The 21,914-nt window shown below is 46.0% G+C and overlaps 1 protein-coding gene across 1 annotated transcript in view; it reads left to right on the top strand.

Annotated features, from left to right (window-relative positions):
• The window catches only part of LOC119971162 (polycystic kidney disease protein 1-like 2), a 164,942-nt gene that overhangs the window by 87,503 nt on the left and 55,525 nt on the right, over nt 1-21,914 (top strand). The window contains exons 22-28 of the mRNA XM_038806358.1: nt 940-1,071; nt 3,406-3,634; nt 7,200-7,393; nt 10,342-10,572; nt 15,395-15,496; nt 18,047-18,225; nt 21,052-21,198. Of these exons, the coding sequence (XP_038662286.1) occupies nt 940-1,071; nt 3,406-3,634; nt 7,200-7,393; nt 10,342-10,572; nt 15,395-15,496; nt 18,047-18,225; nt 21,052-21,198 (1,214 nt within the window). The remainder of the gene's footprint in view (nt 1-939; nt 1,072-3,405; nt 3,635-7,199; nt 7,394-10,341; nt 10,573-15,394; nt 15,497-18,046; nt 18,226-21,051; nt 21,199-21,914) is intronic.

Here is a 21,914-nt window from a genome sequence, read left to right as displayed (position 1 = left end):
TGTGGGAGGAAAACGGAACACCCGGAGGAAAGCCACCCAGACACAGGGAGAACGTGCAGACAGATTCCCAAGCTGGGAATCAAACCTGGGACCCTAGCGCTGTGAAGCAACTGTGCTAACAGTGATTACTTCTGCTTTATTTAGTTCATTTTTCTCCAATGAAGGGGCAATTTAGCGTGGCCAATCCACCGACCCTGCACATCTTTGGGTTGTGGGGGTGAGACCCACGCAGACACGAGGAGAATGTTCAAACTCCACACGGATAGTGACCCGGGGCAGGGATCGAACCTGGGTCCTCAGCGCCGTGAGGCAGCAGTGCTAACCACTAAATCACCATGCCAACTTTGCTTTATTTAGTTCATTAATGTTAGTTGAACCAACTCAAAGTCAATGGAAAGAAATGTTGGACAGAGGGTAAAACACTGATTCACAATCACTGGTTTTATGTGACTGCCTGAACTGGGAGGTCATCCCCTCCATTTTTACTACATGAATCTCAGGATGGACAGCACGGTGGCACAGTGATTAGCACTCCTGTTTCACAGCACCACGAACCAGGGTTCAATTTTGATTTTGGGTAATTGTGTGGAGTTTGCGCATTCTCCCCGTGTCTGCGTGGGTTTCCTCTGGATGCTCTGGTTTCCTACAGCAGTCCAAAGATGTGCAGGTTAGGTGGATTGGCCATGCTAAATTGCCCCTTGGTGTCCAAAGGTTAGGTGGGGTTACAGGGACAGGGCGGGGGATTTAGGGTGCTCTTTCAGAGGATTGGTGCAGACTCGATGGGTTGAATGGCCTCCTTCTGCACTGTAGGAATTCTATGATTTGTATTGTTTTAAGGATAGCATTTTGCAATTCTTTTGTTTTCCGTTGAAAATGACGCACCCGTGTCTTTGATCATAATTGAAATTCAGCAAGCAGCAAAGTTTGATCTTTTTTCAGGTGGTCAGCTTTTCAGTGAACCCTTTCATGTGGACGGGGAAGGACGAGGTATCAGGAGCTGTGAGTGGTCTGACACTGACATCAGTAAATGGTACCATTCATTCCGTCCGGAATCTGACAGAAGATATTGAGGTAAATCTGTGAACTGTGTCCCCTTGTTTCCATCGTCAGCGGAAAGAACCTTGACACTTCAGGGGGGATTTTAACACTGAGGCCGACTGCACTGGGGAGGGGCAGTGAGGGAAAATAATTCAAACCTCTAGCTCACTTCCAATCTGCCCACTTCCCGTTTAAATAGTTGGGCAGCAGGGTAGCATGGTGGTTAGCATAAATGCTTCACAGCTCCAGGGTCCCAGGTTCGATTCCCGGCTGGGTCACTGTCTGTGTGGAGTCTGCACGTCCTCCCCCTGTGTGCGTGGGTTTCCTCCGGGTGCTCCGGTTTCCTCCCACCGTCCAAAGATGTGCGGGTTAGGTGGATTGGCCATGCTAAATTGCCCGTAGTGTCCTAAACAAAAGTAAGGTTAAGGGGGGGGTTGTTGGGTTACAGATATAGGGTGGATACGTGAGTTTGAGTAGGGTGATCATGGCTCGGCACAACATTGAGGGCCGAAGGGCCTGTTCTGTGCTGTACTGTTCTATGTTCTATGTTCTATGTTCTAAATACCATCGCCAATACGAATTTCCAGGCTAATGCACGGTTGAGGCTTTTCTAACCAATAGTATTTCTGAAAATTGTAAACAAAAGCGGTGGATGTGATTTTCCATCTCTCCCTGCCAGCGAGATCTTCTAGTTGTGCCGAAGTCATTCCCAACATGACAGGATTCCCAGCAGCAGGATGGGTAAGCCGTGCCAAACTTCATAGACTTTGGCAGGACCAGTAGATCCCAGCGACCACCAATGGCTGGCCACCTCCACCAAGGTATGACCTGCCGTGGGGATGCCGGAACATATTGGCCTGTGGTACCGAAGACTTGTTCTCAGAACTAGCAACAAGGACTACACAATATTCATGCAACATGCAACAAGGACTACACAACATTCAGACATGAGCTGATATGTGACAAGTAACATTCACACCATCTAGATCCAAGGCAATTACCATCTCCAGTATGAGACAACTCTAAACATTTCCCTTTAACTGTCATTGAAAAAAAGTATTTAATCAATTACCATCAGGTCAGAAGCAGGTCAGAATCTTGGAATTCTGCAGTGAATAACTCGCCTCCTCACTCCGCAAAGCCAATCCATGCTCGACAAGGTACAAGTCAGGAATATGATGGAATATTCTCCACTTGCCTGGATGAGGGGCTTCACACCATCCAAGTAAAAGCAGCCGGCTTCATTGGCACCCCATCCACCACCTTTAACATTCACCTCCTCCATCACCAATGCACAGTGGCAGCCAATGTTCACCATCTACAAGATGCGCTGCAGCAACTCACTCAGGCTCCTTTGACAGCACCTTCCAAATCTGCAGCCTCTACCACATAGATGAACGAGTCCAATGGAGCTATATTGCTTCACTGTCACTGGGTCTTATTCCTGGAACTCCCTTCCTAATAACACTGTGGGAGTACCTACATCAAATGGACTGCAGCGGTTCAAAGGGGCAATTAGGAGAGGGCAATAAATACTGGTCTTGTTAATGATGTTCCCATCCTGGGAACAAATACTGAAAAGAATCTCAGCAAAAGTTATAATAGTAAAAAAATATGTAAAATGTAGCTTAGTACCGTGTGTCACTCAGCCCAATTCTAAGCTAGCTTTAATTACCTGAAATTTCATAAGGGGAATTCTGGTAATACTGGAGTTTAGAAGGATGGGAGGAGGATCTCATTGAAACTTACAGAATACTGAGAGGCCCAGACAGAGTTGATGTGGAGAAGGTGTTTCCATTAGTAGGAGAGATTAGAACCCGAGGGCACAGCCTCTGACTGAAGGGACAATCCTTTAAAACTGATATGAGGAGGAATTTCTTCAGCCAGAGGGTGGTGAATCTGTGCAACTCATTGCCGCAGAAGGCTGTGGCCATGTCACTGAGAGTCTTTAAGACAGAGATTGATAGGTTCTGGATTAATAAGGGGATCAGGAAGAAGGCAGGAGAATGGGGAAGAGAATCATGAGCCATGAACGAATGGCGGAGCAGACCCAATGGCCTAATTCTGCTCCTATGTCTTATGGTCTTATGGATTGGTTCACTGAAGTATTTTTTTAAACCATTGTTAAAAAATATATTTCATTTATTTTCTAAATGTCATTATTGAGTGATTTTTACAACAGGTAATGGCGGAGCATGTCTGTCTCTGAAGAAACACATGAAGACAAATAGAAAAGAAGAATTTGACAGCACTGTATCGAACTCTACCAGAAAACTCGAAAATAAGTTGAGAATAAGGTTTACTGCTGAATCGTGGAACCACATTTCCATAACTTTTGAATTGTAAACTAGTTTGTTTCTATCACAGATAATACTTCCTAGATCTAATGTGATGAATGAGAATCGGACTGAATTTAAGCTGGTGGACAATCTGACCATCATTCAAGTGAATGTAACTTCTGACAGTGGAACTCTGCTGATTCATCTGGAACCCGAGCAAAGCATTCCCCTGCTCCTCTACTTCAACTATGAATCTGAACCCAATGAGACCAGCTTTCTAGTTACCACACAATTACCTAATATTAAGTACACTGGAGGTAAGAGCAAATGAAAAGGTAGCAATGAGAAATCTCTTCAAGGAGGACAGGCTACAAGAAAGCAAGCAAAAAGACCCCTTTCCTTCTGCACTTAATGGCCCTGCTTTTCTGGAGAAGTGTCATGTTGCACTTGAAAGGTTAATGCCATTTCTCACCCCACAGACAGCAACAGACTGGCTGAGTTTTTCCAGTATTTTCCGTTTCTATTTTTGTCGGTATGTGCGTGGAGTGCCACATTGACATTGATATTAAAACACAGTTCTAAACACAGAGTTCTAAAGCGTAGGAGGAGACAATTCAATCTATTCCCACCCATGCCAATTCTCTGACTGGCGAGCTTTAAAGTCCCATTTCCCTAAACCCTTCTCCATTATCTTGAATTTTTTTTAATGTATTCGCTTTCCTGAGAAGAATCATAGAATCATAAAATTTACAGTGCAGAAGGAGTCCATTCGGCCCATCGAGTCTGCACCGGCCCTTACAAAGAGCTCTACTGAAGCCCTTTACAAAGAGCACCCTACTGATGTCCACCTTTCTACTCTATCCCTGTAACCCCCACTAAATATTTTTTGAACACTAAGGACAATTTATCATGTCCAATCCACCTAACCCACACATCTTTGGACTGTGGGAGGAAACCGGAGCAACTGGAGGAAACCCGCGCAGACACGGGGAGAACGTGCAGACTCCGCATAGACAGTGACCCAAGCCGGGAATCAAACCTGGCACCCTGGAGCTGTGAAGCCACTGTGCTAACCACTAAGCTACCGTGCTGCCCGTAATGGGGTGGGATTTTCCAGTCCCAATACCGGATGGGCACTGTCGCGAGCAGGACTGGATAATTGGGGAGCCGACTACTCTGCCAGTGCCAGGACCAGAAAGTCCCGGCCTTGGATTCTCTTCTTTTTACTGTTAGGGCTTTTGGCCAAACACGCCGGGGGGGAATTTCTGACCAAGCAGCCCTGTTTCCTAGGGAGGTGTATCCCGCCAGCAGCGGGATCCTCCATTCCGGCAAATGGCCAATGTGATTTATATTAGGGTGACACGGTGGTTAGCACTACTGCCACACAGCATATGGGACCTAGGTTCAATTACAGTCTGAGGTGACTGTCTGTGTGAGGTTTTCACTTTCTCCTCCGGGTGCTCCGGTTTCCTCCCACAGTCCAAAGATGTGCGGGTTAGGTGGATTGGCCATGCTAAGTTGCCCCTAAGTGTCCAGGGATGTGCAGGTTAGGTGGGGTTATGGGGATAGAGCGGGGTAGTGGGCCTAGTTTGAGCGCTCTTTCAGAAGCCCTGTGCAGACTCGATGGGCCGAATGGCCTTCTTCTGCACTGAGGAATTCTATGGTTATCCCTCTTCTCTGGCTTTTTCCAAAGCTTGGCTATCATGTTCCTCAAGAATGGTCAAATTCCCAATTTGAAAACTAATTTGTTTTCACCACCCTGACAGGGAATGTATCGCAGATCACAACACACTGAGTAAACATTTCCTCGTGTCACCTATTGTTTGCAATTCCTTTAAATCTGTGTCTGATGGTGTGGAGCTCCATTCATCTGCCACTGAAAACAGATTATCTTTATTTATTGTATCATGTATCCTGATTTTGAACATTTGCCATAACCTTCTCTGCTTTAAGGAGAATAATCCCAGTTGTTCTAATCTCCTCATATAACTGAAGTCTCTAATCCCTTGTATAATTTTAGTAAATCTCGTCTCCATCCACACCAGGACTCTGACAACCTCACTGCAGCATGGTGCCCAGAAATGGCTGCAATGCTGTCACTTCATTATAATTACCAGCTGCTCATGCTTTGAATGACTGAATAAGTTTCACCTCTATGGCCGGGATCCTCCAGCCCGGATGCCAGCTCGCCGATTCTTGGGCACCCGCGGGATCTCCGCCGCGCCGGTCGGGAGCCATTGAAAGCGCCCCTCCCTGGCGATTCTCTGGGCCTCGACGGGCCAAGTGCCCGCCAAGTTCGGCTGAGTCCCGCCAGTGTGGGTTACGTATGGTCCCACCCGGCGGGACCTGGAAGTTCTGTCTGCGGAGGCCGTCCTGGTGGAGCGGTGGGGGGCCTCCACGGTGGCCTGGCCCGCGATCGGGGCCTACCAATCGGTGGGCGGGCTGGTTCCGTGGGGTCTTATGTTCTTCCGCGCCGGTCCCCTGTAGGGCTCCACCATATTGCCCGGGACCCGACGTGGAGACAGGAACCCGTACTGCGTCGGCTGGAGCAGCGGAGACCACTCCAGCGCTGACCTAGCCCCCTAGGAAGGGGTGAATACCTGACAATCGAGGACCGTTGACGCTGGAGTGGTTCGCATTACTTATCACGCCGGCATCAGAACTTGGCCGCGGGATTGGAGAATCCCGGCCTATGTATTTTTAACTCGGTTAAATTTTGTTTGCGCCCACAGACAAAGTTTTACGGGAGGGGTGGGCTTCTTGAACCCAATAGTGGACTGATCTTGGGGATGGGTCATGTGCTGTCTTGTGTCGACAGTAATGTACTCAGTGCCACATTAACCCTTTATGTGCCAGGTGCTTATAAGATGCTCATAAGACAGTGGGGCCCCAAACCACAAGAGGCAAACCCCGAAGATAGAAACTCCCCTTCCTTCCTGCTCTTTGAAGAAAATCGGGCTCCCCACTCCGTCCCGACTGCCCATGCCAACCATTTATGGCATGAGCAACATATCATCAGAGTCAACTGGCTTGGTAATGAGACTAATTGACCCTCGATTATCTATTTAAGTATGGCGGAGGGGGGGTGGGGCTGCTGGTTTGGCACCGCTCCCCCCCCCCCCCCCCCACATTACTGGACTAGTGTCCAGAATACAACATTAGAAAGTGCAACAAAATTGAAAGACTAATAAATGTGATATTTCTAATCTATCAGAGTCAGAAAGCAGAGCAACGAAAGAATAGTAGGTTGAAAAATTCTTTAATCATTCAAGTGATTTCTAGTATTTGTTAGATCAAAGCAAAACAGCATTTCAAGTGTTGGTTAAATCTAGCCAAAATGGACAACATTGATAGCTGTAACTTAACTTGGATAAAAAGATTTAATATATAGAAATTGAACTTATTCGGTCTCCTTGACGCACTGGTCTTGGTTCTCAGCCTTTATTACAGGGCTGTGCTTTCAACTGTGTTTTGTATGGTCAGTATTTGCAGAGTTTCCATATGTTGTAGATTAACAGACCTCACCAGCAGCATGCCAAAGACTATTTGCATGTCTTATAGTTCACCGAATTAAAACTAAACAAGTTCATTTCAAACTGGGTTGGGTTTGACACTGAAGTATCAAGATGCCTAGTTATTCCATCGTGTTTCTGTTGGGAAGTTACGATTAACACATTCATAGGCTCATTTTAACACTTAAATTTACTCCTTTGCTGCATTAATTTGCAAATACCAGGAGCTGTACATTGTGCAACACTGAACTCTGTTCAAACTCAAATATCTTTATTCAACAGGAATTTTATTCAGATGTGACCCTGTTTCAAATGACTCAAATTGCTGTTTCTTAATGTGATCATAATTTTCTCCATCTTTTCCAACAAGCTGCAAAATACACCTGGCTTATTTCTCCCACTGAGCTGATGTATGGGGTTGGAACATATTATTTATCCGTGAAACCTGCCCCAGATCTAAACTCTTCATTACCGACCAACATTTCTGTGGCCTTCACTTCCTTTATGTCCCAGTGTGTATACTGGGATGAAGTTAACAGCAACTGGAGTTCATCTGGATGCCGTGTGAGTGCCCTTACTTCGTAGTGCAGTAGTCCCAGTGACATGTAGCCTAAATTACATTCTGTAAGAGAGCGCCTGTATAGGTTATTAAATATCATTCATTCCATAATACAGCTCACTCAGGATCTGTTGAGACACCACAGCTTTAACGTCATTATAAATGCCACCATTTCAAATCAATTACTGTTAAAAACACCAAAGGCGAATCAAGTATGAGCTACGTTTTTAGCCAAATCAGATACTTTGGGCGACCAGAGATTGCCGCCCGAGGTCAATGACCTTTATACATGGTCCACGCCCGTGGCGATCTTGCGGCGAGCGCAGCCAAAGAACCCAGCCCTTTATTCCAAAGAGTCATGCAAGTCAATCACATGGTTATGTTTGACTTAATTCACCCATGGAATAAGGAATGCTTCTTTGCAAAGTTGAGGCCTTGCATGGGTAAATGTACGGGTGCAATTTTCTCCAAATATTTCTAAGTGTGGTCTCTGGCGGGAAACGCGATGTGAATTCCGTTATGCGAGTCGGCGCGTTCCAGATCGCAATCCACACAATTCAAATTTTTTTGAAGGGAGTTGAATTTTGCACAGGTACCGAGAGGGGCCTTAACATGCCATCAAGCCCAGCTTCACAGAGAATGATGCACAATTTTTAAAGGATTCCCCAATCTCAAAGTGACAGTAAAGGCCGACCACCACCATCCCGGCAGTGAAGTTTCAGGGCCCCTCCCCACCACCATCCTCATTGGCATTAACTCCCTCTCCCCTCCCCCGCCAAACTCCCCAAACAATCGGTGGCATTGGGACCCGCACAATGGGTTTCTGTTCAGGCCCCCCACAATTCGCTGGTACCAGCGACAACACCGCCTTCCCAGGTGAGGAACACCCTGCAATGGGGTTGCCAAATGCCCCTACTTCATTCCCCCTCTTGATGTCTCCTCTTGATGCCCTGCCCCCTTTAAGGCCCTGCCCATTTTGGACCTTGCCCCTTTCCAGCCACACCCCTTTAAGGCCCACCCTTTGGCAGTTCCAACCTGGCACTCCCGCTTGCACTCTGACAGTGCCAGGCTGGCTTTGCCTGGCCATGACCCAGACCAACCGAGGGTTACAATGTCCTCAGAGCCCCCTGGCATGGTCAACGGGTCTGGTCTCCGGTGGTGAAGACCTGCGGCTGGATTCTCCATTCTGGAGACTAATTGCTCCTGGTTTCCATTGGCACTAAGAGCGGTGCCCAGGAGCAATTCCCTCTCCTTTTGCCATGCAAATCTAGCATGGAGGAGAGTTCATGGGATTCTGACAGAATCCCAGTATTTGGTGGCCATTTTGAGCGTGCTGCCCGAGCAGCCTGCATCCCTGACCCCTCCAATGTAAATCCTGCCACCCCCCCAGTCTGTTGACAAGTAGGGAAATCCACCCCCCCCCCCCCTTCACCGCCACTGGAATAATGGGGTTCCCCCCCCCCACATAGTGCGCTTGCATGAGTCTGGCCAAACCCCCCCCCCCCCCCCCATGAGACCCCCTCATCAGATCCCCAGAGACTCCCAATCAGAGACCCTCCATCAGAGATGCCCATCAGAGACTGCCCTATCAGACCCCCTAAAAGACCCCCATCAGACTCCAAAAATCAAACCCCCATCAGACACCCCCTCCACAGATCCCCCAACAGAGACCCCCCCATCAGAGACCTCCATCAGGCACCCCTGCCCCCCATCAGAGACTCCTGCCTGAAAGTGCAACAGCAGTCCAGCCAGTAGGTTGAAAAATCATTGCATTTTCAATTATCCTTTCCTAACAACTGCAGCCTCAGATATAAGTGTTTAAAGCAGCCGCTGTACACGTGTCAGAGGTTTCCTCAGAAACCCAATGCACTTCAAATGGTTTGAAATCCCTTGACAGCCTTTGAAATGCAGATCTTCCATTCAATTTCACACAGCAATACATTACATTGCTCCAGAGTTAGCTGCTTGGTGGATTATTTATTGGCCTTTCCCTTCACGACTGAATGCATCTCTGCGCACTGGGAGCATTACGCACTATCTGGCGCCCAGCGAAGATACTGTTTCGAGCCTTTCCCGACAGCGAGATTTGAGCTGGGCACAATGCGGCCAGAGAACCACCCCATAGATGGCGCTGCTTAACAAGCTTATGGCACCAATTTCCTTTTGTCAGTAATTATGTAACGATCTTACTGTAAATTATAGTTACTGTGATATGAATTTAATTGTTCAATTTACAACATGGAACAGAAATGTATAAAGGTTAGGAGAGTAAAGTGCAAGGATTGTTAGGTCTGCGTCTCACTACAGGCTACTATCGATGGAGTTAAAAGAACACAATGCTTGTACTGGCAAGGCATCATTTGGCATTTGCAGTTTATTTTTTATTCATTCACTCAATGGGTGTGGACATCGCTGGCTAGGCCAACATTTATTGCCAGTTCTCAATTGCTCTTTTCCACCAATTAATTAAGTTATGGTTAATCTATATTTTAATGCCATTTTTCTGATTTGGTTCAGTAACTTTTAAGACTTTTGCCTAACAAAAACCTATACCCCTACCACACTACCTCTCCATAAAAAATTCAATCAGTGTTTTTGATATCTCTATCAGCTACAATCCCTCGTCACAGCAAATAATTATCTGGATGTTATTTTCTCTTGCATCTGGATGATTATTAATATATAATAATTAGACTTTCAGATTAGCCATAAACAGGTTTTAAGAAATCAGCAAGTACTGGGTTAAATTAATATAGATCAGCAACAAAATGATTAGAAATCAAATTTGAACAATCGCCTGTTGGAGTTTTTTTTTACGAATTGATCCATTGCTCTAATTCCTCACACTCACTTCCTTCCATGATAGTTTTAAAGAGGCTTTCTACCCGAAACTCAGTTGGAGGATGCATGTTTGCGAGTACAGGCTTCTACATTTCTCTGTTTTAAATTTCAGGTGGGCCCTTTAACAAGCAGCAGCAGTACTCAGTGTCTGTGCAACCATCTCACCTTCTTCAGCAGCTCCTTCTTTGTCATGCCCAATGTAGTAGATGTCAGCAAGACAGCAGAACTCTTTGCCACATTTGTGGACAATCCAGTGGTTGTTACGACTGTCGCCTGCATTTTCGGGCTCTATATTCTTACTGTTGTTTGGGCAAGAAGAAAAGATAGGCAAGACATGGCCAAGGTGAGTTGTTCATCCACTTCCTTTCATTTCGAATCTCTCTCCCTCTCTCTTTTTCATCTCTGTCTCTCATTCAATTCATCTCATTGTGTGTTTCTCTGTTTAAACAGAAGGTGGGGGCGCATTTACGAGAGCAGGGGCCACGCTGTCATCTGCCTCCATCTTGATTACGTCCATAACGGGAAGGCCCATGGACGGCCTTCTCGCCCTGCTACCAATCGAGGCCTTTGAGGGGGAAATTAATGCCCAATTAAGTGCATCATCCGACCATTGCTGGTATTAACCTAGCAGCAGGTGGGGACCAGGATGAGCAAACCCATGCAGGGTTGCTTGCTGGCCCCCAGGGGGAGGGGGGGGGCGGGGTGGTTCGCTCACTTGAAGGTGGATCATCCACAGTTCTAGGCCTCAGGGCGGTGTAGTACCAGCAGCAGACACCACCTCCCTGGTGGCGCTGCCGATTCAGCTTCTGATTGGTCGATACTTCTTGATGGTTGGGATCTCTGCCCCAGAGTCCTTGATCCCAGGGAAGCTCTGTTGAGAGCCTCAATGGCACTTAATTTGGCAGGTCTTCCCTCAAAGAGGTAATGTGGAGCTCCTACCAGGTAACAGGTGAGATCCCCGTTGCCTCTATTAAATACCAGCCAGTGGTAGACCCTTGTGCCCTCCCCCAGTTTGCTGGTGAGAGGAAATTTAATCAGGCAGGATGGTAATGGGTGGCCCTCCCAACATCATGCCACCACCCCGACTATGTTCAGGGTGATGAGACAAGTTAATTGGTGGGATTCTCCCATCGGCCGGCTAAGTCTCGACGCCGGCGTAAACACGGGAGTGTTTTACTCCGGCGTCGGCACCCATTCCAGGACCCCATTCTCCGGAACATAGGAGGCTACATCAGCGCTGAAGTGGCCTATGACGCTCCTGTTCTGATCCCCGGCACCACGGGGTTCATGCATGTGCAGTTGGCCCGGCGCCAATTAGCGCATGTGCAGTGGCCTTCTTCCCCGCGCCGGCCCCGACGCCAAATGGTGCAGGGCTACAGGAGCTGGCGCGGAGGAAAGGAGGCCCCCGGCTAGAGAGGCCGGCCCGCCGATCAGTGGGCTCCGATCGCTGGCCAGGCCACTGCGGAGGGCCCCCCCCCCCCCCCCCCCCCCCCCGGGGGTCGGACCCTCCTTTCCCTCACAGGCCGCCGCCAGACCCTTCAAAGCCGAGGTCCTGCCGGTTTAGAGGATGTTAGAACGGCGTCGGCGGGTCTCGGATTTTCTGTGACGGCCGCTTGGCCCATCCAGGCCGTAGAATTGGTGCATCGGCCCGGGTCGGAGAGTTGGTGCATACCCCAACCGGTGTTGCACCAACCTTGCCGGTGCCAAAGGCGCCGATTCTCCGCTCTGTGGAGAATTGCGTCCCGGCGGCGTGGCGCGGTTTGCGCGGCGCGGCGCCGATTCTCCGTACCGGCGGGGGGTTTGGAGAATTCCGCCCAATGACTTTCCCACCTTGCTGCCATTAATGACAACTTAAGGGCCTAATCCCACCGTAGATAGTATCCCAGACGAGCCCTGCACAGCGCTTACCATAGAAAGCATCCTATCGGGCTGCATCGCAGCCTGGTATGGCAACTGCTCGGCCCAAGACCACAAGAAACTACAGACAGTCGTGAACACCGCCCAGTCCATCACACGAACCTGATCCCCATCCTTTGACTCCATCCACACCTCCCGCTGCCTGGGGGAAACGGGCAGCATGATCAAGACCCCTCCCACCCGGCTTACTCCATCTCACAGGAGATACAAAAGTCTGAGAACAAGCACGAACAGACTCAAAAACAACTTCTTCCCCACTGTTACCAGACTCCTAAATGACTCTCTGATAGACTGACCTCATTAACACTACACCCCTGTATGCTTCACCCGATGCCGGTATTATGTAGTTACATTGTGTGACTTGTGTTGCCATATTATGTATTTTCTCTTATTTCCTTTCTTTTCATGTACTTAATGATCTGTTGAGCTGCTGGAAGGAAAAATACTTTTCACTGTACCTCGGTACACGTGACAATAAACAAATCCAATCTCCCAGTTATGGGAGAGTTCCCTCATTCAAAGAGACTCAGGACCTGGAATCAAAGCCACTCCTGTCCTTACTGCTGAACCTCTCACCTGCCTCCAATCAACCCCCACCCTGTGACTCCCCTTGGCCTCGCTCATCTGTGCCCCGTGTCTGTCCTCGATCCAAAGCCATGGGTTGTGTAGCACTGGTAGCAGTCACTGCCTCCACAGTACAGAAGAGCTGTCAGTCTCTGATTAGCTTGCATCTCGTGGTGGGACTTGATCCCAGGAGGAGGCCCACAGCTGGCCTGTTAAGTGCCTGTGTGGCACAAGATACAGCGGGCTTTCTAGAAAAAACATGGGGATCCAAGACCCCTTGCCTCCCCAAATTCCAGTGCAGTTGGACAGGCTATCGAAGTTTAGTAAGTTCACAGTGAAACTGGGCCAGGAGAGAGTTAAGGATGGTGCATGCCTGTTTCGGAGTGTGCATTGAGGGTGTATGAGAGCCAGGTGCAACTGTCATGGTGACAGCATGAGGTGTAATTGGTAGTTGTAATTATTTGTATTTTGTCGGGCATGTTTGATTCTGAAATGTGATTTGTTGTTTTTCTGGAATACGGTTGTCTTTCGCGATTGGTTAATTGTCCAGTGAGGTATCAGAAAAATCTCTTGAAACAAGATAGATTTGCTTAAAAGTACAACTGTCCCTACTGGACATTTGTGATTAGCAACAACCTGGAGCTCTTGTGTCATTTGTTTTAAACGATTTACATGTGGTTTGTGTACTTATAACTCTTACGTTCACCCTCTAGCCTTTCACTGTCCTATGCTTCTATCAATGACAAAGCTAGTCAGCTCGAGAGAGAGTGTGTGGACGAGAGAGGCAGAGAGAGAGAGAGTGTGTGCGCATGAGAGAGGCAGAGAGAGAGAGTGTGTGCACGAGAGAGGCAGAGAGAGAGTGTGTGCGCATGAGAGAGCCAGAGAGAGTGTGTATGCACGAGAGGCAGAGAGAGCATGTGTGTGCACGAGAGAGGCAGAGAGAGAGTGTGTGTGCACGAGAGTGGCAGAGAGAGAGTGTGTGCGCACGAGAGAGACGGAGAGAGAGTGTGTGTGCACGAGAGAGGCAAAGAGAAAGTGTGTGAGCATGAGAGAAGGAGAGAGAGAGACAGTGCACATGCACGAAGGGCAGTGAGGGAGCGAGAGAGTGTGGGTGCACGAGAGAGGGAGCGAGAGATTGTGTGTGCATGAGAGAGGCAGAAAGGGAGAGAAAGAGTGTAGAAGGACGAGAGAGGCAGAGAGGGAGAGAGAATGCATGTGCAGAACAGAGGCAGAGAGGGAGAGAGAAAGAGAGTGTGTGCATGAGAGAGGGAGAGAGAGAGAGTGTGTGTATTCACAAGAAATGGAGAGAATGTTTGTGTATGAGAGGGAAGAGTAAGTATAGGTCTGTATAGCTGGCTTGCTTTCAGTCAGAGTTCTCTCATTGGCACACACTAACTGTCAAGTGAGAGTACCTTTAAGAAATGGGTGTTTAAAAATGGGTGTGTATATAAGTATCTGTAGTGAGAGTACCTTTACAAAATGGGTGTTTATTACTGCAGTGATGTCAGAGAGTGGGTGGAGCTGGGCTGTCTGTCAGCTTTTTACTTTTGTTTTAGGCTGTTTGCTGCAGGGTGTGTTTTAGTTTCGTTTTCAGAGCTGGATAGCTGCAGTCACAGCCAGAAGGTGTATTATGAAAATGAAAAATGAAAATCGCTTATTGTCACGAGTAGGCTTCAATGAAGTTACTGTGAAAAGCCCCTAGTCGCCACATTCCGGCGCCTGTCCGGGGAGGCTGGTACGGGAATCGAACCGTGCTGCTGGCCTGCTTGGTCTGCTTTAAAAGCCAGCGATTTAGCCTTGTGAGCTAAACCAGCCCCTCTCTCTGTAATTCAAAGAATGTCAATGGATCCTGGTGATTTAAAACTAATAACAGTAGTGACTTTAACCTGATGTGCTTCTGGTAAAAGGTGTTTTAAGTCTTGGATGTTAAAAGGAAAGCTTAAAGGATTACTTAGTGTTGTATTCTTTGAGGGTTTGTATTTGAATTAATGGTTGCTAAGATGTTCACTGTATGTTTTAAAAAGGTTAACTTGAGTTCATAGAATAAACATTGTTTTGCTTTAAAAAATACTTTTCCATTTCTGCTGTACCACACCTGTAGAGTGGGCCGTGTGCTTCCCATTCCACAATCTATTAAACGTTGTGGGTCAGGTGAACTCCATGATACACTTTGGGTTCTCTAAAGCCTGGCCCATAACAAAACATATACTCTCACAGTGGGTGTGGATGAATGAGTAATCATCCTGAGATTGGGAGTGGGCCAGTCACACACACACACACACACCCCACCCTCTTACACTCATGGACATTTTTACTACTTACTGTTTTTTTTACAGCTTTCATTTTATTGCTGAAATTGCTTTAATTTTGCTGAGCAAGTTGTTTCTTTTCTTCGTATTCAACCTTATTTAGAAATTCATACATCCTACAGAAATCTGCTCATCAACCTCTTAAGTGAGAAAAAAATGGAAAGGTGCCCCTCCACCCCCCCCCCCCCCCCTCCCTCCCTCCTCCGGCCACGTAAGGATGTTGGACAAACCTGAGCTAATATACACTATTGTTGTCAAATTGACATGACGTTCAATCTGGATTTGACTTTACTAATACTTTCAAAGTGAACCGTATTAGCAGCACCTTTTGTCCTTTTTGTCTAATTCCCTTTCTTTTCAACTTGAAAACAAAAGGTGAAGATAACACTACTTGCTGATAATGACCCATTCGCCCAGTACCGCTACCTGGTGACAGTTTTTACAGGACATCGCAGAGGAGCAGCCACCACCTCTAAGGTTAGCAACCTTTACAAGTTCTTTGTAATTTTCCACTACAGATTTTAATTTGGAATGTCGAAATGAAAGCCCATGGGTTGCTTTGTACTTTGTCATTATTGATTTGACAACCTTGCTTAAACCTGGCCTGGGCCTGTTGAACTGCAAGTTGTGGTTTGCACTCTGCTTGCTGCGGTAGGATGCTGCAAGGTTGGATGTGCTGAGCTCCAATTGCCCTGTGGATTTTTATTGTTGTAAACATGGAATGCACTAAAAAAAAGTATTCAATAGCAAAGTTATAATGCACTCAGATGATCCAAAATTCTCATATTGGACTAAATTTAAATCATGCTTTAGTTAATGGAAAGCCTAAGTAGTGCAAAATGGCTTTGTGAAGCAAATTTAACATTTCTTTCTATTTGTGCTTTGGGAGTTAGATGAGGTCCTGTACCTTGCATTTGATTCACACCCTCACTTTGCAAACATGCAAAAGGAGAAGTGTATTCAAAGCTTAGAAGTCCCTCAAGATTCTAAAGGAAATACTGATTCAAGCTATCTTGAATAAGCAACCACCAAGTTCTTGAAGAAAATGGCTATAAAACTTAACTCCAGGGTGCTATGGATACAATTTACTTCCAAAACGTGCATGTAAACCAATGGTGGGGCATACACCAGTCACCATCTTGGGAAGGTCAGAGAAGCACAAGAATTAGGTGCCTGTGTTGGAAATGTACAGCTAGGCAGATCATGTCAATCAGAGCATAACAATGAGTTAAAGACAATACTGCCTTTTCAACTTCATTCGTCCAGCTAACACCCTCTCTTAAACCCACACAACTGAACATGAAGGAGGGACACGTCACCAGCGTGTGTAAAGGGATCATCAACCACTCTTTTGCCTGGTGATGAGGACTGTGCCCTCATGATTGCAAGCTGGTGGAGCAGGCAGCAGACCCATGAATTGAACGACATTCCATCGAGTACTGGAGGGCCTCCTCCACTCCTAGTGTCTATTGCTTTGCGGTATGTGTGGGCGTGTGTCCTGGAACATGGGTAGCCATGGCAAAGCCGCATGCCTATTCCCCTGGTGTGCATGGCTGGAAATAGCGATGGACGGTGAACCGAGAAACTTTGGTAATGACAGTGGCTCCAGCCAGGAAGGAACTGCTATTGTAGAATTTGAGGGGAGCATTAACCTTGGCAGTCATTCACAGTGTCACCCTTGCCCTGCTTTGCAGCTACAGGGACAGTTCGAGGAGATGGCACAGTTTTATGCACAAGCCTTCTCCCACTTTTTGAGAACAGATAAATAAAATAGTAAACTCTAGTGCCTGATTAAATGGCCTCGCCGTGCCCAATTCGATAATGCGGCAAGGCCGGTAAATCTTGCAAGTGGCCTTTTACGGGATTTGCGATGCTTAATGAGATCGCTCAAGACATTGTGATCCAGGTTTGCATATTTAAATGAGCTATTAGGCTCACATAAATATATCTGCACTGGATTCTCCTTAGGCCTGAGAACTAATACCTGCACCTGGGAGACCTCGCCATGGCACCGTTTAGCACTTGTGTGCACAAACGTTGACCAGGTGTAACGTCATCTTGGGGCATCAGGCTCTGGACAGGGTGGTACCCTGGCACTTGCAATACCACCCGGGTATCCTCGCAGTGCCACTCGGGTGACCTGGCAGTGCCACCCGGGCTTCCAGACAGTGTCCCGCAGACACCTTGGCCATGCCATCCTGGCACTGTCTGGGTGCCTGGGTGGCATGCCAGCTGGCAGGGACATTGCCAGAGTGCCAGGCTGGCAGTGCCAATGTGCCCAGCTGCCAGGTTGTTCATGCCAGGGATTTTGCCTGGGGGTGCTCTGCCCTTATGAGGTGGGGTGAGCGGTGGGCTCGAGGATCCCCTAACAAGTAAGTTGGGGCGTTAGTGGGAGGGGGACCAGAGGCCATTGAGATTGTCAGTGCAGGAACTGAAGGAAAGTGCAGCCTCAGTTGGGCGTTTCTCGTCGAGGCCCCAAAAAGAACAGTCCTGTTTGATAGCGCGCCGAGAAACACCGCGCTATTCACACCCAAAACTGAACTCTGTTTTTACTGTTAAATCACGCCCGCAGTGTTTCTCTAATGTGACTGGGCTATTACTGAGACAAAATATACATCAAAGCTAAACAGTCACCACAAAATCTTGGCATGTGATGCAATTGGTTTAGACTAAACAAGTGCACAAAGACACGCACATGTTTCCTTTTGAGATTCCGTTTACTTTGATTTCCGCTCACAGTATCCTTTGAAGAAGTCGCATCTTAATTTATCTCTCAGCTTGTTAATTTAATTTATTTGTTTAACCAAAGGAAGCACACAATAGAAAAGCTTGTGGAGTTTGTCCTATAGAAAAGTAAGGGAAAATGTGTGTAAGATTCTATCTCACTCGAACAGCATTTCGTTTTGCTTGAAATTGGTGAAGTGAAATAATTTATATTTTAAACTAATGAGCTCTCTGATGTCATGAAATTTCTACAAGTTTATGTTTCCCTCTGTTCTTCACACTTTGATATCTTTCATTATCTAGGTGACTATTACACTGTATGGCTCAGAGGGAGAGAGTGACCCACACTTCCTTACTGACCTTGAGAAACCTATCTTTGAGAGAGGAGGTGTTGATGGCTATCTCCTCACAACTCTATTCCCACTTGGGGATCTCCAGAGCATTCGACTGTGGCATGACAACTCAGGGCCCAGCCCATCCTGGTATGTTCTTCCGGGAAAATTAGATGGCGTAGAGAATTTTTATTTTTTCTGTAGGGGCCATAGTATTGGGGGCTAATAGCATGGGTACTGTTCAGATGTAACTCACTGTGCCTGATGGAATTAAATATATAAATAATTTGTAAGTGCAAGTTATTGTTGAACTAACCGAATGATAAACTGAAATTAAAGAGAAGAAAATCCACATTAGCATCATATTCAAACCTAGAAATTCCCAAACTGGTTCTGTGAGTGCATTTTGTGTGATAATATTGGCCTTTTGCACCAATTATTAGCAATGGTAGTTTCTGTTGTGTTATGTAATTTGGAATTTCACAAGCTGCCACTTGATGCAGTTTTGTGTAAAAGATGCCCCAGACTTTGAAGTGAGTTCAATGTGTTTTATTGAACTATTAGTACAGTTTTCAATGAGTTCGACTCTGCTAATCTAAATGTCTCAGTCTAACTGAACCAGCCTTGCTCTCAGCCACGTGCTGTGGTGTGATGCTGAGGATACACCCTGTCACACTCTGTAGATGTTGGTCTCTGGGAAGAGGCGGGGTGTGAGTGCCTCATCCCTTTTATAGTGAGATACCACCCCTCAGTGTCCTGACTGCTCATTGGTCATGTCTTATTCTATGTGTTCATCAGCTGCATGTTTGCATATCATGACAGTTCCTTGCTCTAATTATCTGTTACGTTGTCCTGAAATACTGAGTTATCTAAACCAGAAAGTGACAATGGTATTTTACCTCAAAAGTAGTGATACGATATGATTAAATAACATTTAAATTTGGTTAGTAACAGACATGTTATGATCAGCTGAATCACTAAAATTGGATAACTCGAGAAGAGTCCTTTAAACCTGCTGCATCAGGCATTCCAAACTGAACTGTGGACTTTGAATATTTCCAAATTTTCTTCAATAAGGCGTAATTGGTAGAATACGGGAATTAAAATTAATAGTTGGAATGTGCATTTGACTGTCTGTTTCATATGTAGCTTGAAATCATTGCATGTGTCTATGTATTTACATTGTGTATTTTATGTTTGCCCTATTATGTATTCTCTTTTCAAGTACGGAATGATCTGTTTGAGCTGCACACAGAACAATACTTTTGACTGTACCTCAGTACACGTGACAATAAACCAATCCCATCATAAAATCACAAATAATTGCATGAGGCCATTCGACCCAATTCCTGTGCTGGCTCTTTGAAAGGACTGTCCAATTTAGTTCCACACCCCAGCTTTTTTTCTCAGAAAACCAGTCAATTATTTCCCTTCAGTTATAAATTTAATTGCCTCTTGAAAGTTCCAATGGAATCTGATTTTACCACCCTTTCAGGTGTGTTCCAAATCTTACAATCCTGTCTTGGAAAACGTCGCCTCATTTCCCTCTCTAGCTGTTTTGTCAACTATTTGAAGTTTAACGTCTAATTACTGACACACTTTCCAGAGGAAGTTATTTTTCACTATTTGTCCAATCGAAACCTGAAAAAGAGGCATGCTGTCAAAGCTTTTAATCTTACACTCTTCAGGACAGACACAAAATACCAATTGTAAAGGAAAAAATTTATTCCCACTACAATTAGTCATTACATCTGTCCTGATTAGGGCAAGATGAGAAATTTCAACAGCATGCCTCTTTTTCAGCAATACTCAAGTTCTGTACTGCCAAGCAACTATTTATTGAAACCCTCATAATGTTGAGCACTTTTATTAGTTAATAAAATGTCAGAGAGCCCCGCCCTTAATTTGATATAAAAATGCAAAACCAGCATGACTCTTGGTTAACTCTTACATTCAGATTGAAGGAAAGATTAAAATGATCAGGGGAAAAAAAACTAAGAGCCAGAACAGCGAGAGTACAAGGATAGGGTCTGTGGATTTTGTTTTGCAGATTTTAATTTTTTGATCAGAAAGATAATTGCTACTTAGTGTTATGGGCCAGGGTTTAGAGAACCCCAAAGTGTATCATGGAGTTCACCTGACCCATAACTTTTACTAGATTGTAGTATGGGGAGAACACGGTCCACTCTACAGGTGTGGTACAGCAGAAATGAAAAAGTATTTTTTAAAGCAAACCAATGTTTATCCCATGAACTCAAGTTAACCTTTTTAAAACATACAGTGAACATCTTAGCAACCATTAATTCAAATACAACCCCTAAAGAATATAACATTAAGTAATCCTTAATAACTTCCCAAACAACATCCAGAAGACAGAAGAAACACCTTTTAACAGAAGCACATTAGGTTTACATTCAATACGGAGAACATTTGTAATTCTGAATTCACCAAATGATCAAGAGATAGTCTTTTCGGGCAGCACGGTGGTGCAGTGGGTTAGCACTGCGGCCTCACGGTGCTGAGGTCCCAGGTTCGATCCCTGCTCTGGGTCACTGTCCGTGTGGAGATTGCACATTCTCCCCGTGTTTGCGTGGGTTTCACCCCCACAACCCAAAAACGTGCAAGCTAGGTGGATTGGCCATTCTAAATTGCCCCTTAATTGGAAAAATGATTGGGTACACTAAATTTATAAAAAAAAAGAGATAGTCTTTTCATGGCAGAGAGATCAACAGTACACCCGCTCTGTCTGGCTTCAGCTCCAACACTGAAAATGAAACCAAAAACACACCCTGCAGCAAACAGCCTAAAATGAAAGTAAAAAGCTGACAGACAGCCCAGCTCCACCCACACTCTGACATCACTGATAAACACCCATTTCCTAAAGGTACATTTCGTAAACACCCATTTCTTAAAGGTACTCTCACATGACATTAGACATATGGGAAACTAAATGTTGCTATTTAATTTACTTTCCAGGTATGTGAATCGTATATCAGTGCTTGACTTAGAAACAGATCAGCGATGGTGTTTCCTGTGTAACTCCTGGTTAGCGATTGATGTAGGAGATTGTCTCTTGGACAAAGCCTTTCGAGTGGCAACGGAGATGGATCTCAAACGTTTCAGGTACTAGCAGTTAATACCGCCATAAAACATGTAGTGCTATTTAGTAGAGAAGATGTGTGAAGAGATCAGATCAGTCCATAAGAGGGTCATTTAGGCATCTGGTAACAGCGGGGAAGAAGCTATTTTTGAATCTGTTAATGCGTGTTCTTAAACTTTTGTATCTCCTGCCCGATGGATTAAGTTGGAAGAGTGAGTAAGCCGGTGGGAGGGGTCTTTCATTATGCTGCCCACTTTCCCAAAGCAGCGGGTGGTGCAGACAGAGTCAATGGATGGGAGGCGGGTTCGTGTGATGGACTGGGCTCTGTTCACGACTCTCTGTAGTTTCTTCTGGTCTTGGGCCGAGCAGTTACCATACCAGGCCGTGATGCAGCCAGATAGGATGCTTTCTATGGTGCACGTGTAAAAATTGATAAGAGTCAATGTGGACATGCCGAATTTCCTGCGTTTCCTGAGGACGTATTGGCGCTGTTGTGCTTTCTTAGTCGTAGCATCAATGTGGGTGGACCAGGACAGATTGTTGGTGAGTTTCTTTTGCTCCTTGATGTTTCTTAACTCGACACATAGATTCCACATCTGTACTAATATCTTGCCTCTATATTGTATCATTATCTTTAATCAACAATGCAACTCCACCCCACCTATTGTATCTCTTCAGCCATTATTTTCCCTATCCAATCTAATCATGCAGGCTCTTTTTGTCTGAGTTGAATTATGAG

Source organism: Scyliorhinus canicula, chromosome 9, assembly GCF_902713615.1.
Source record: "Scyliorhinus canicula chromosome 9, sScyCan1.1, whole genome shotgun sequence".
NCBI lineage: Eukaryota > Metazoa > Chordata > Chondrichthyes > Carcharhiniformes > Scyliorhinidae > Scyliorhinus > Scyliorhinus canicula.
This window is presented reverse-complemented; position numbering and strand designations above follow the sequence as displayed.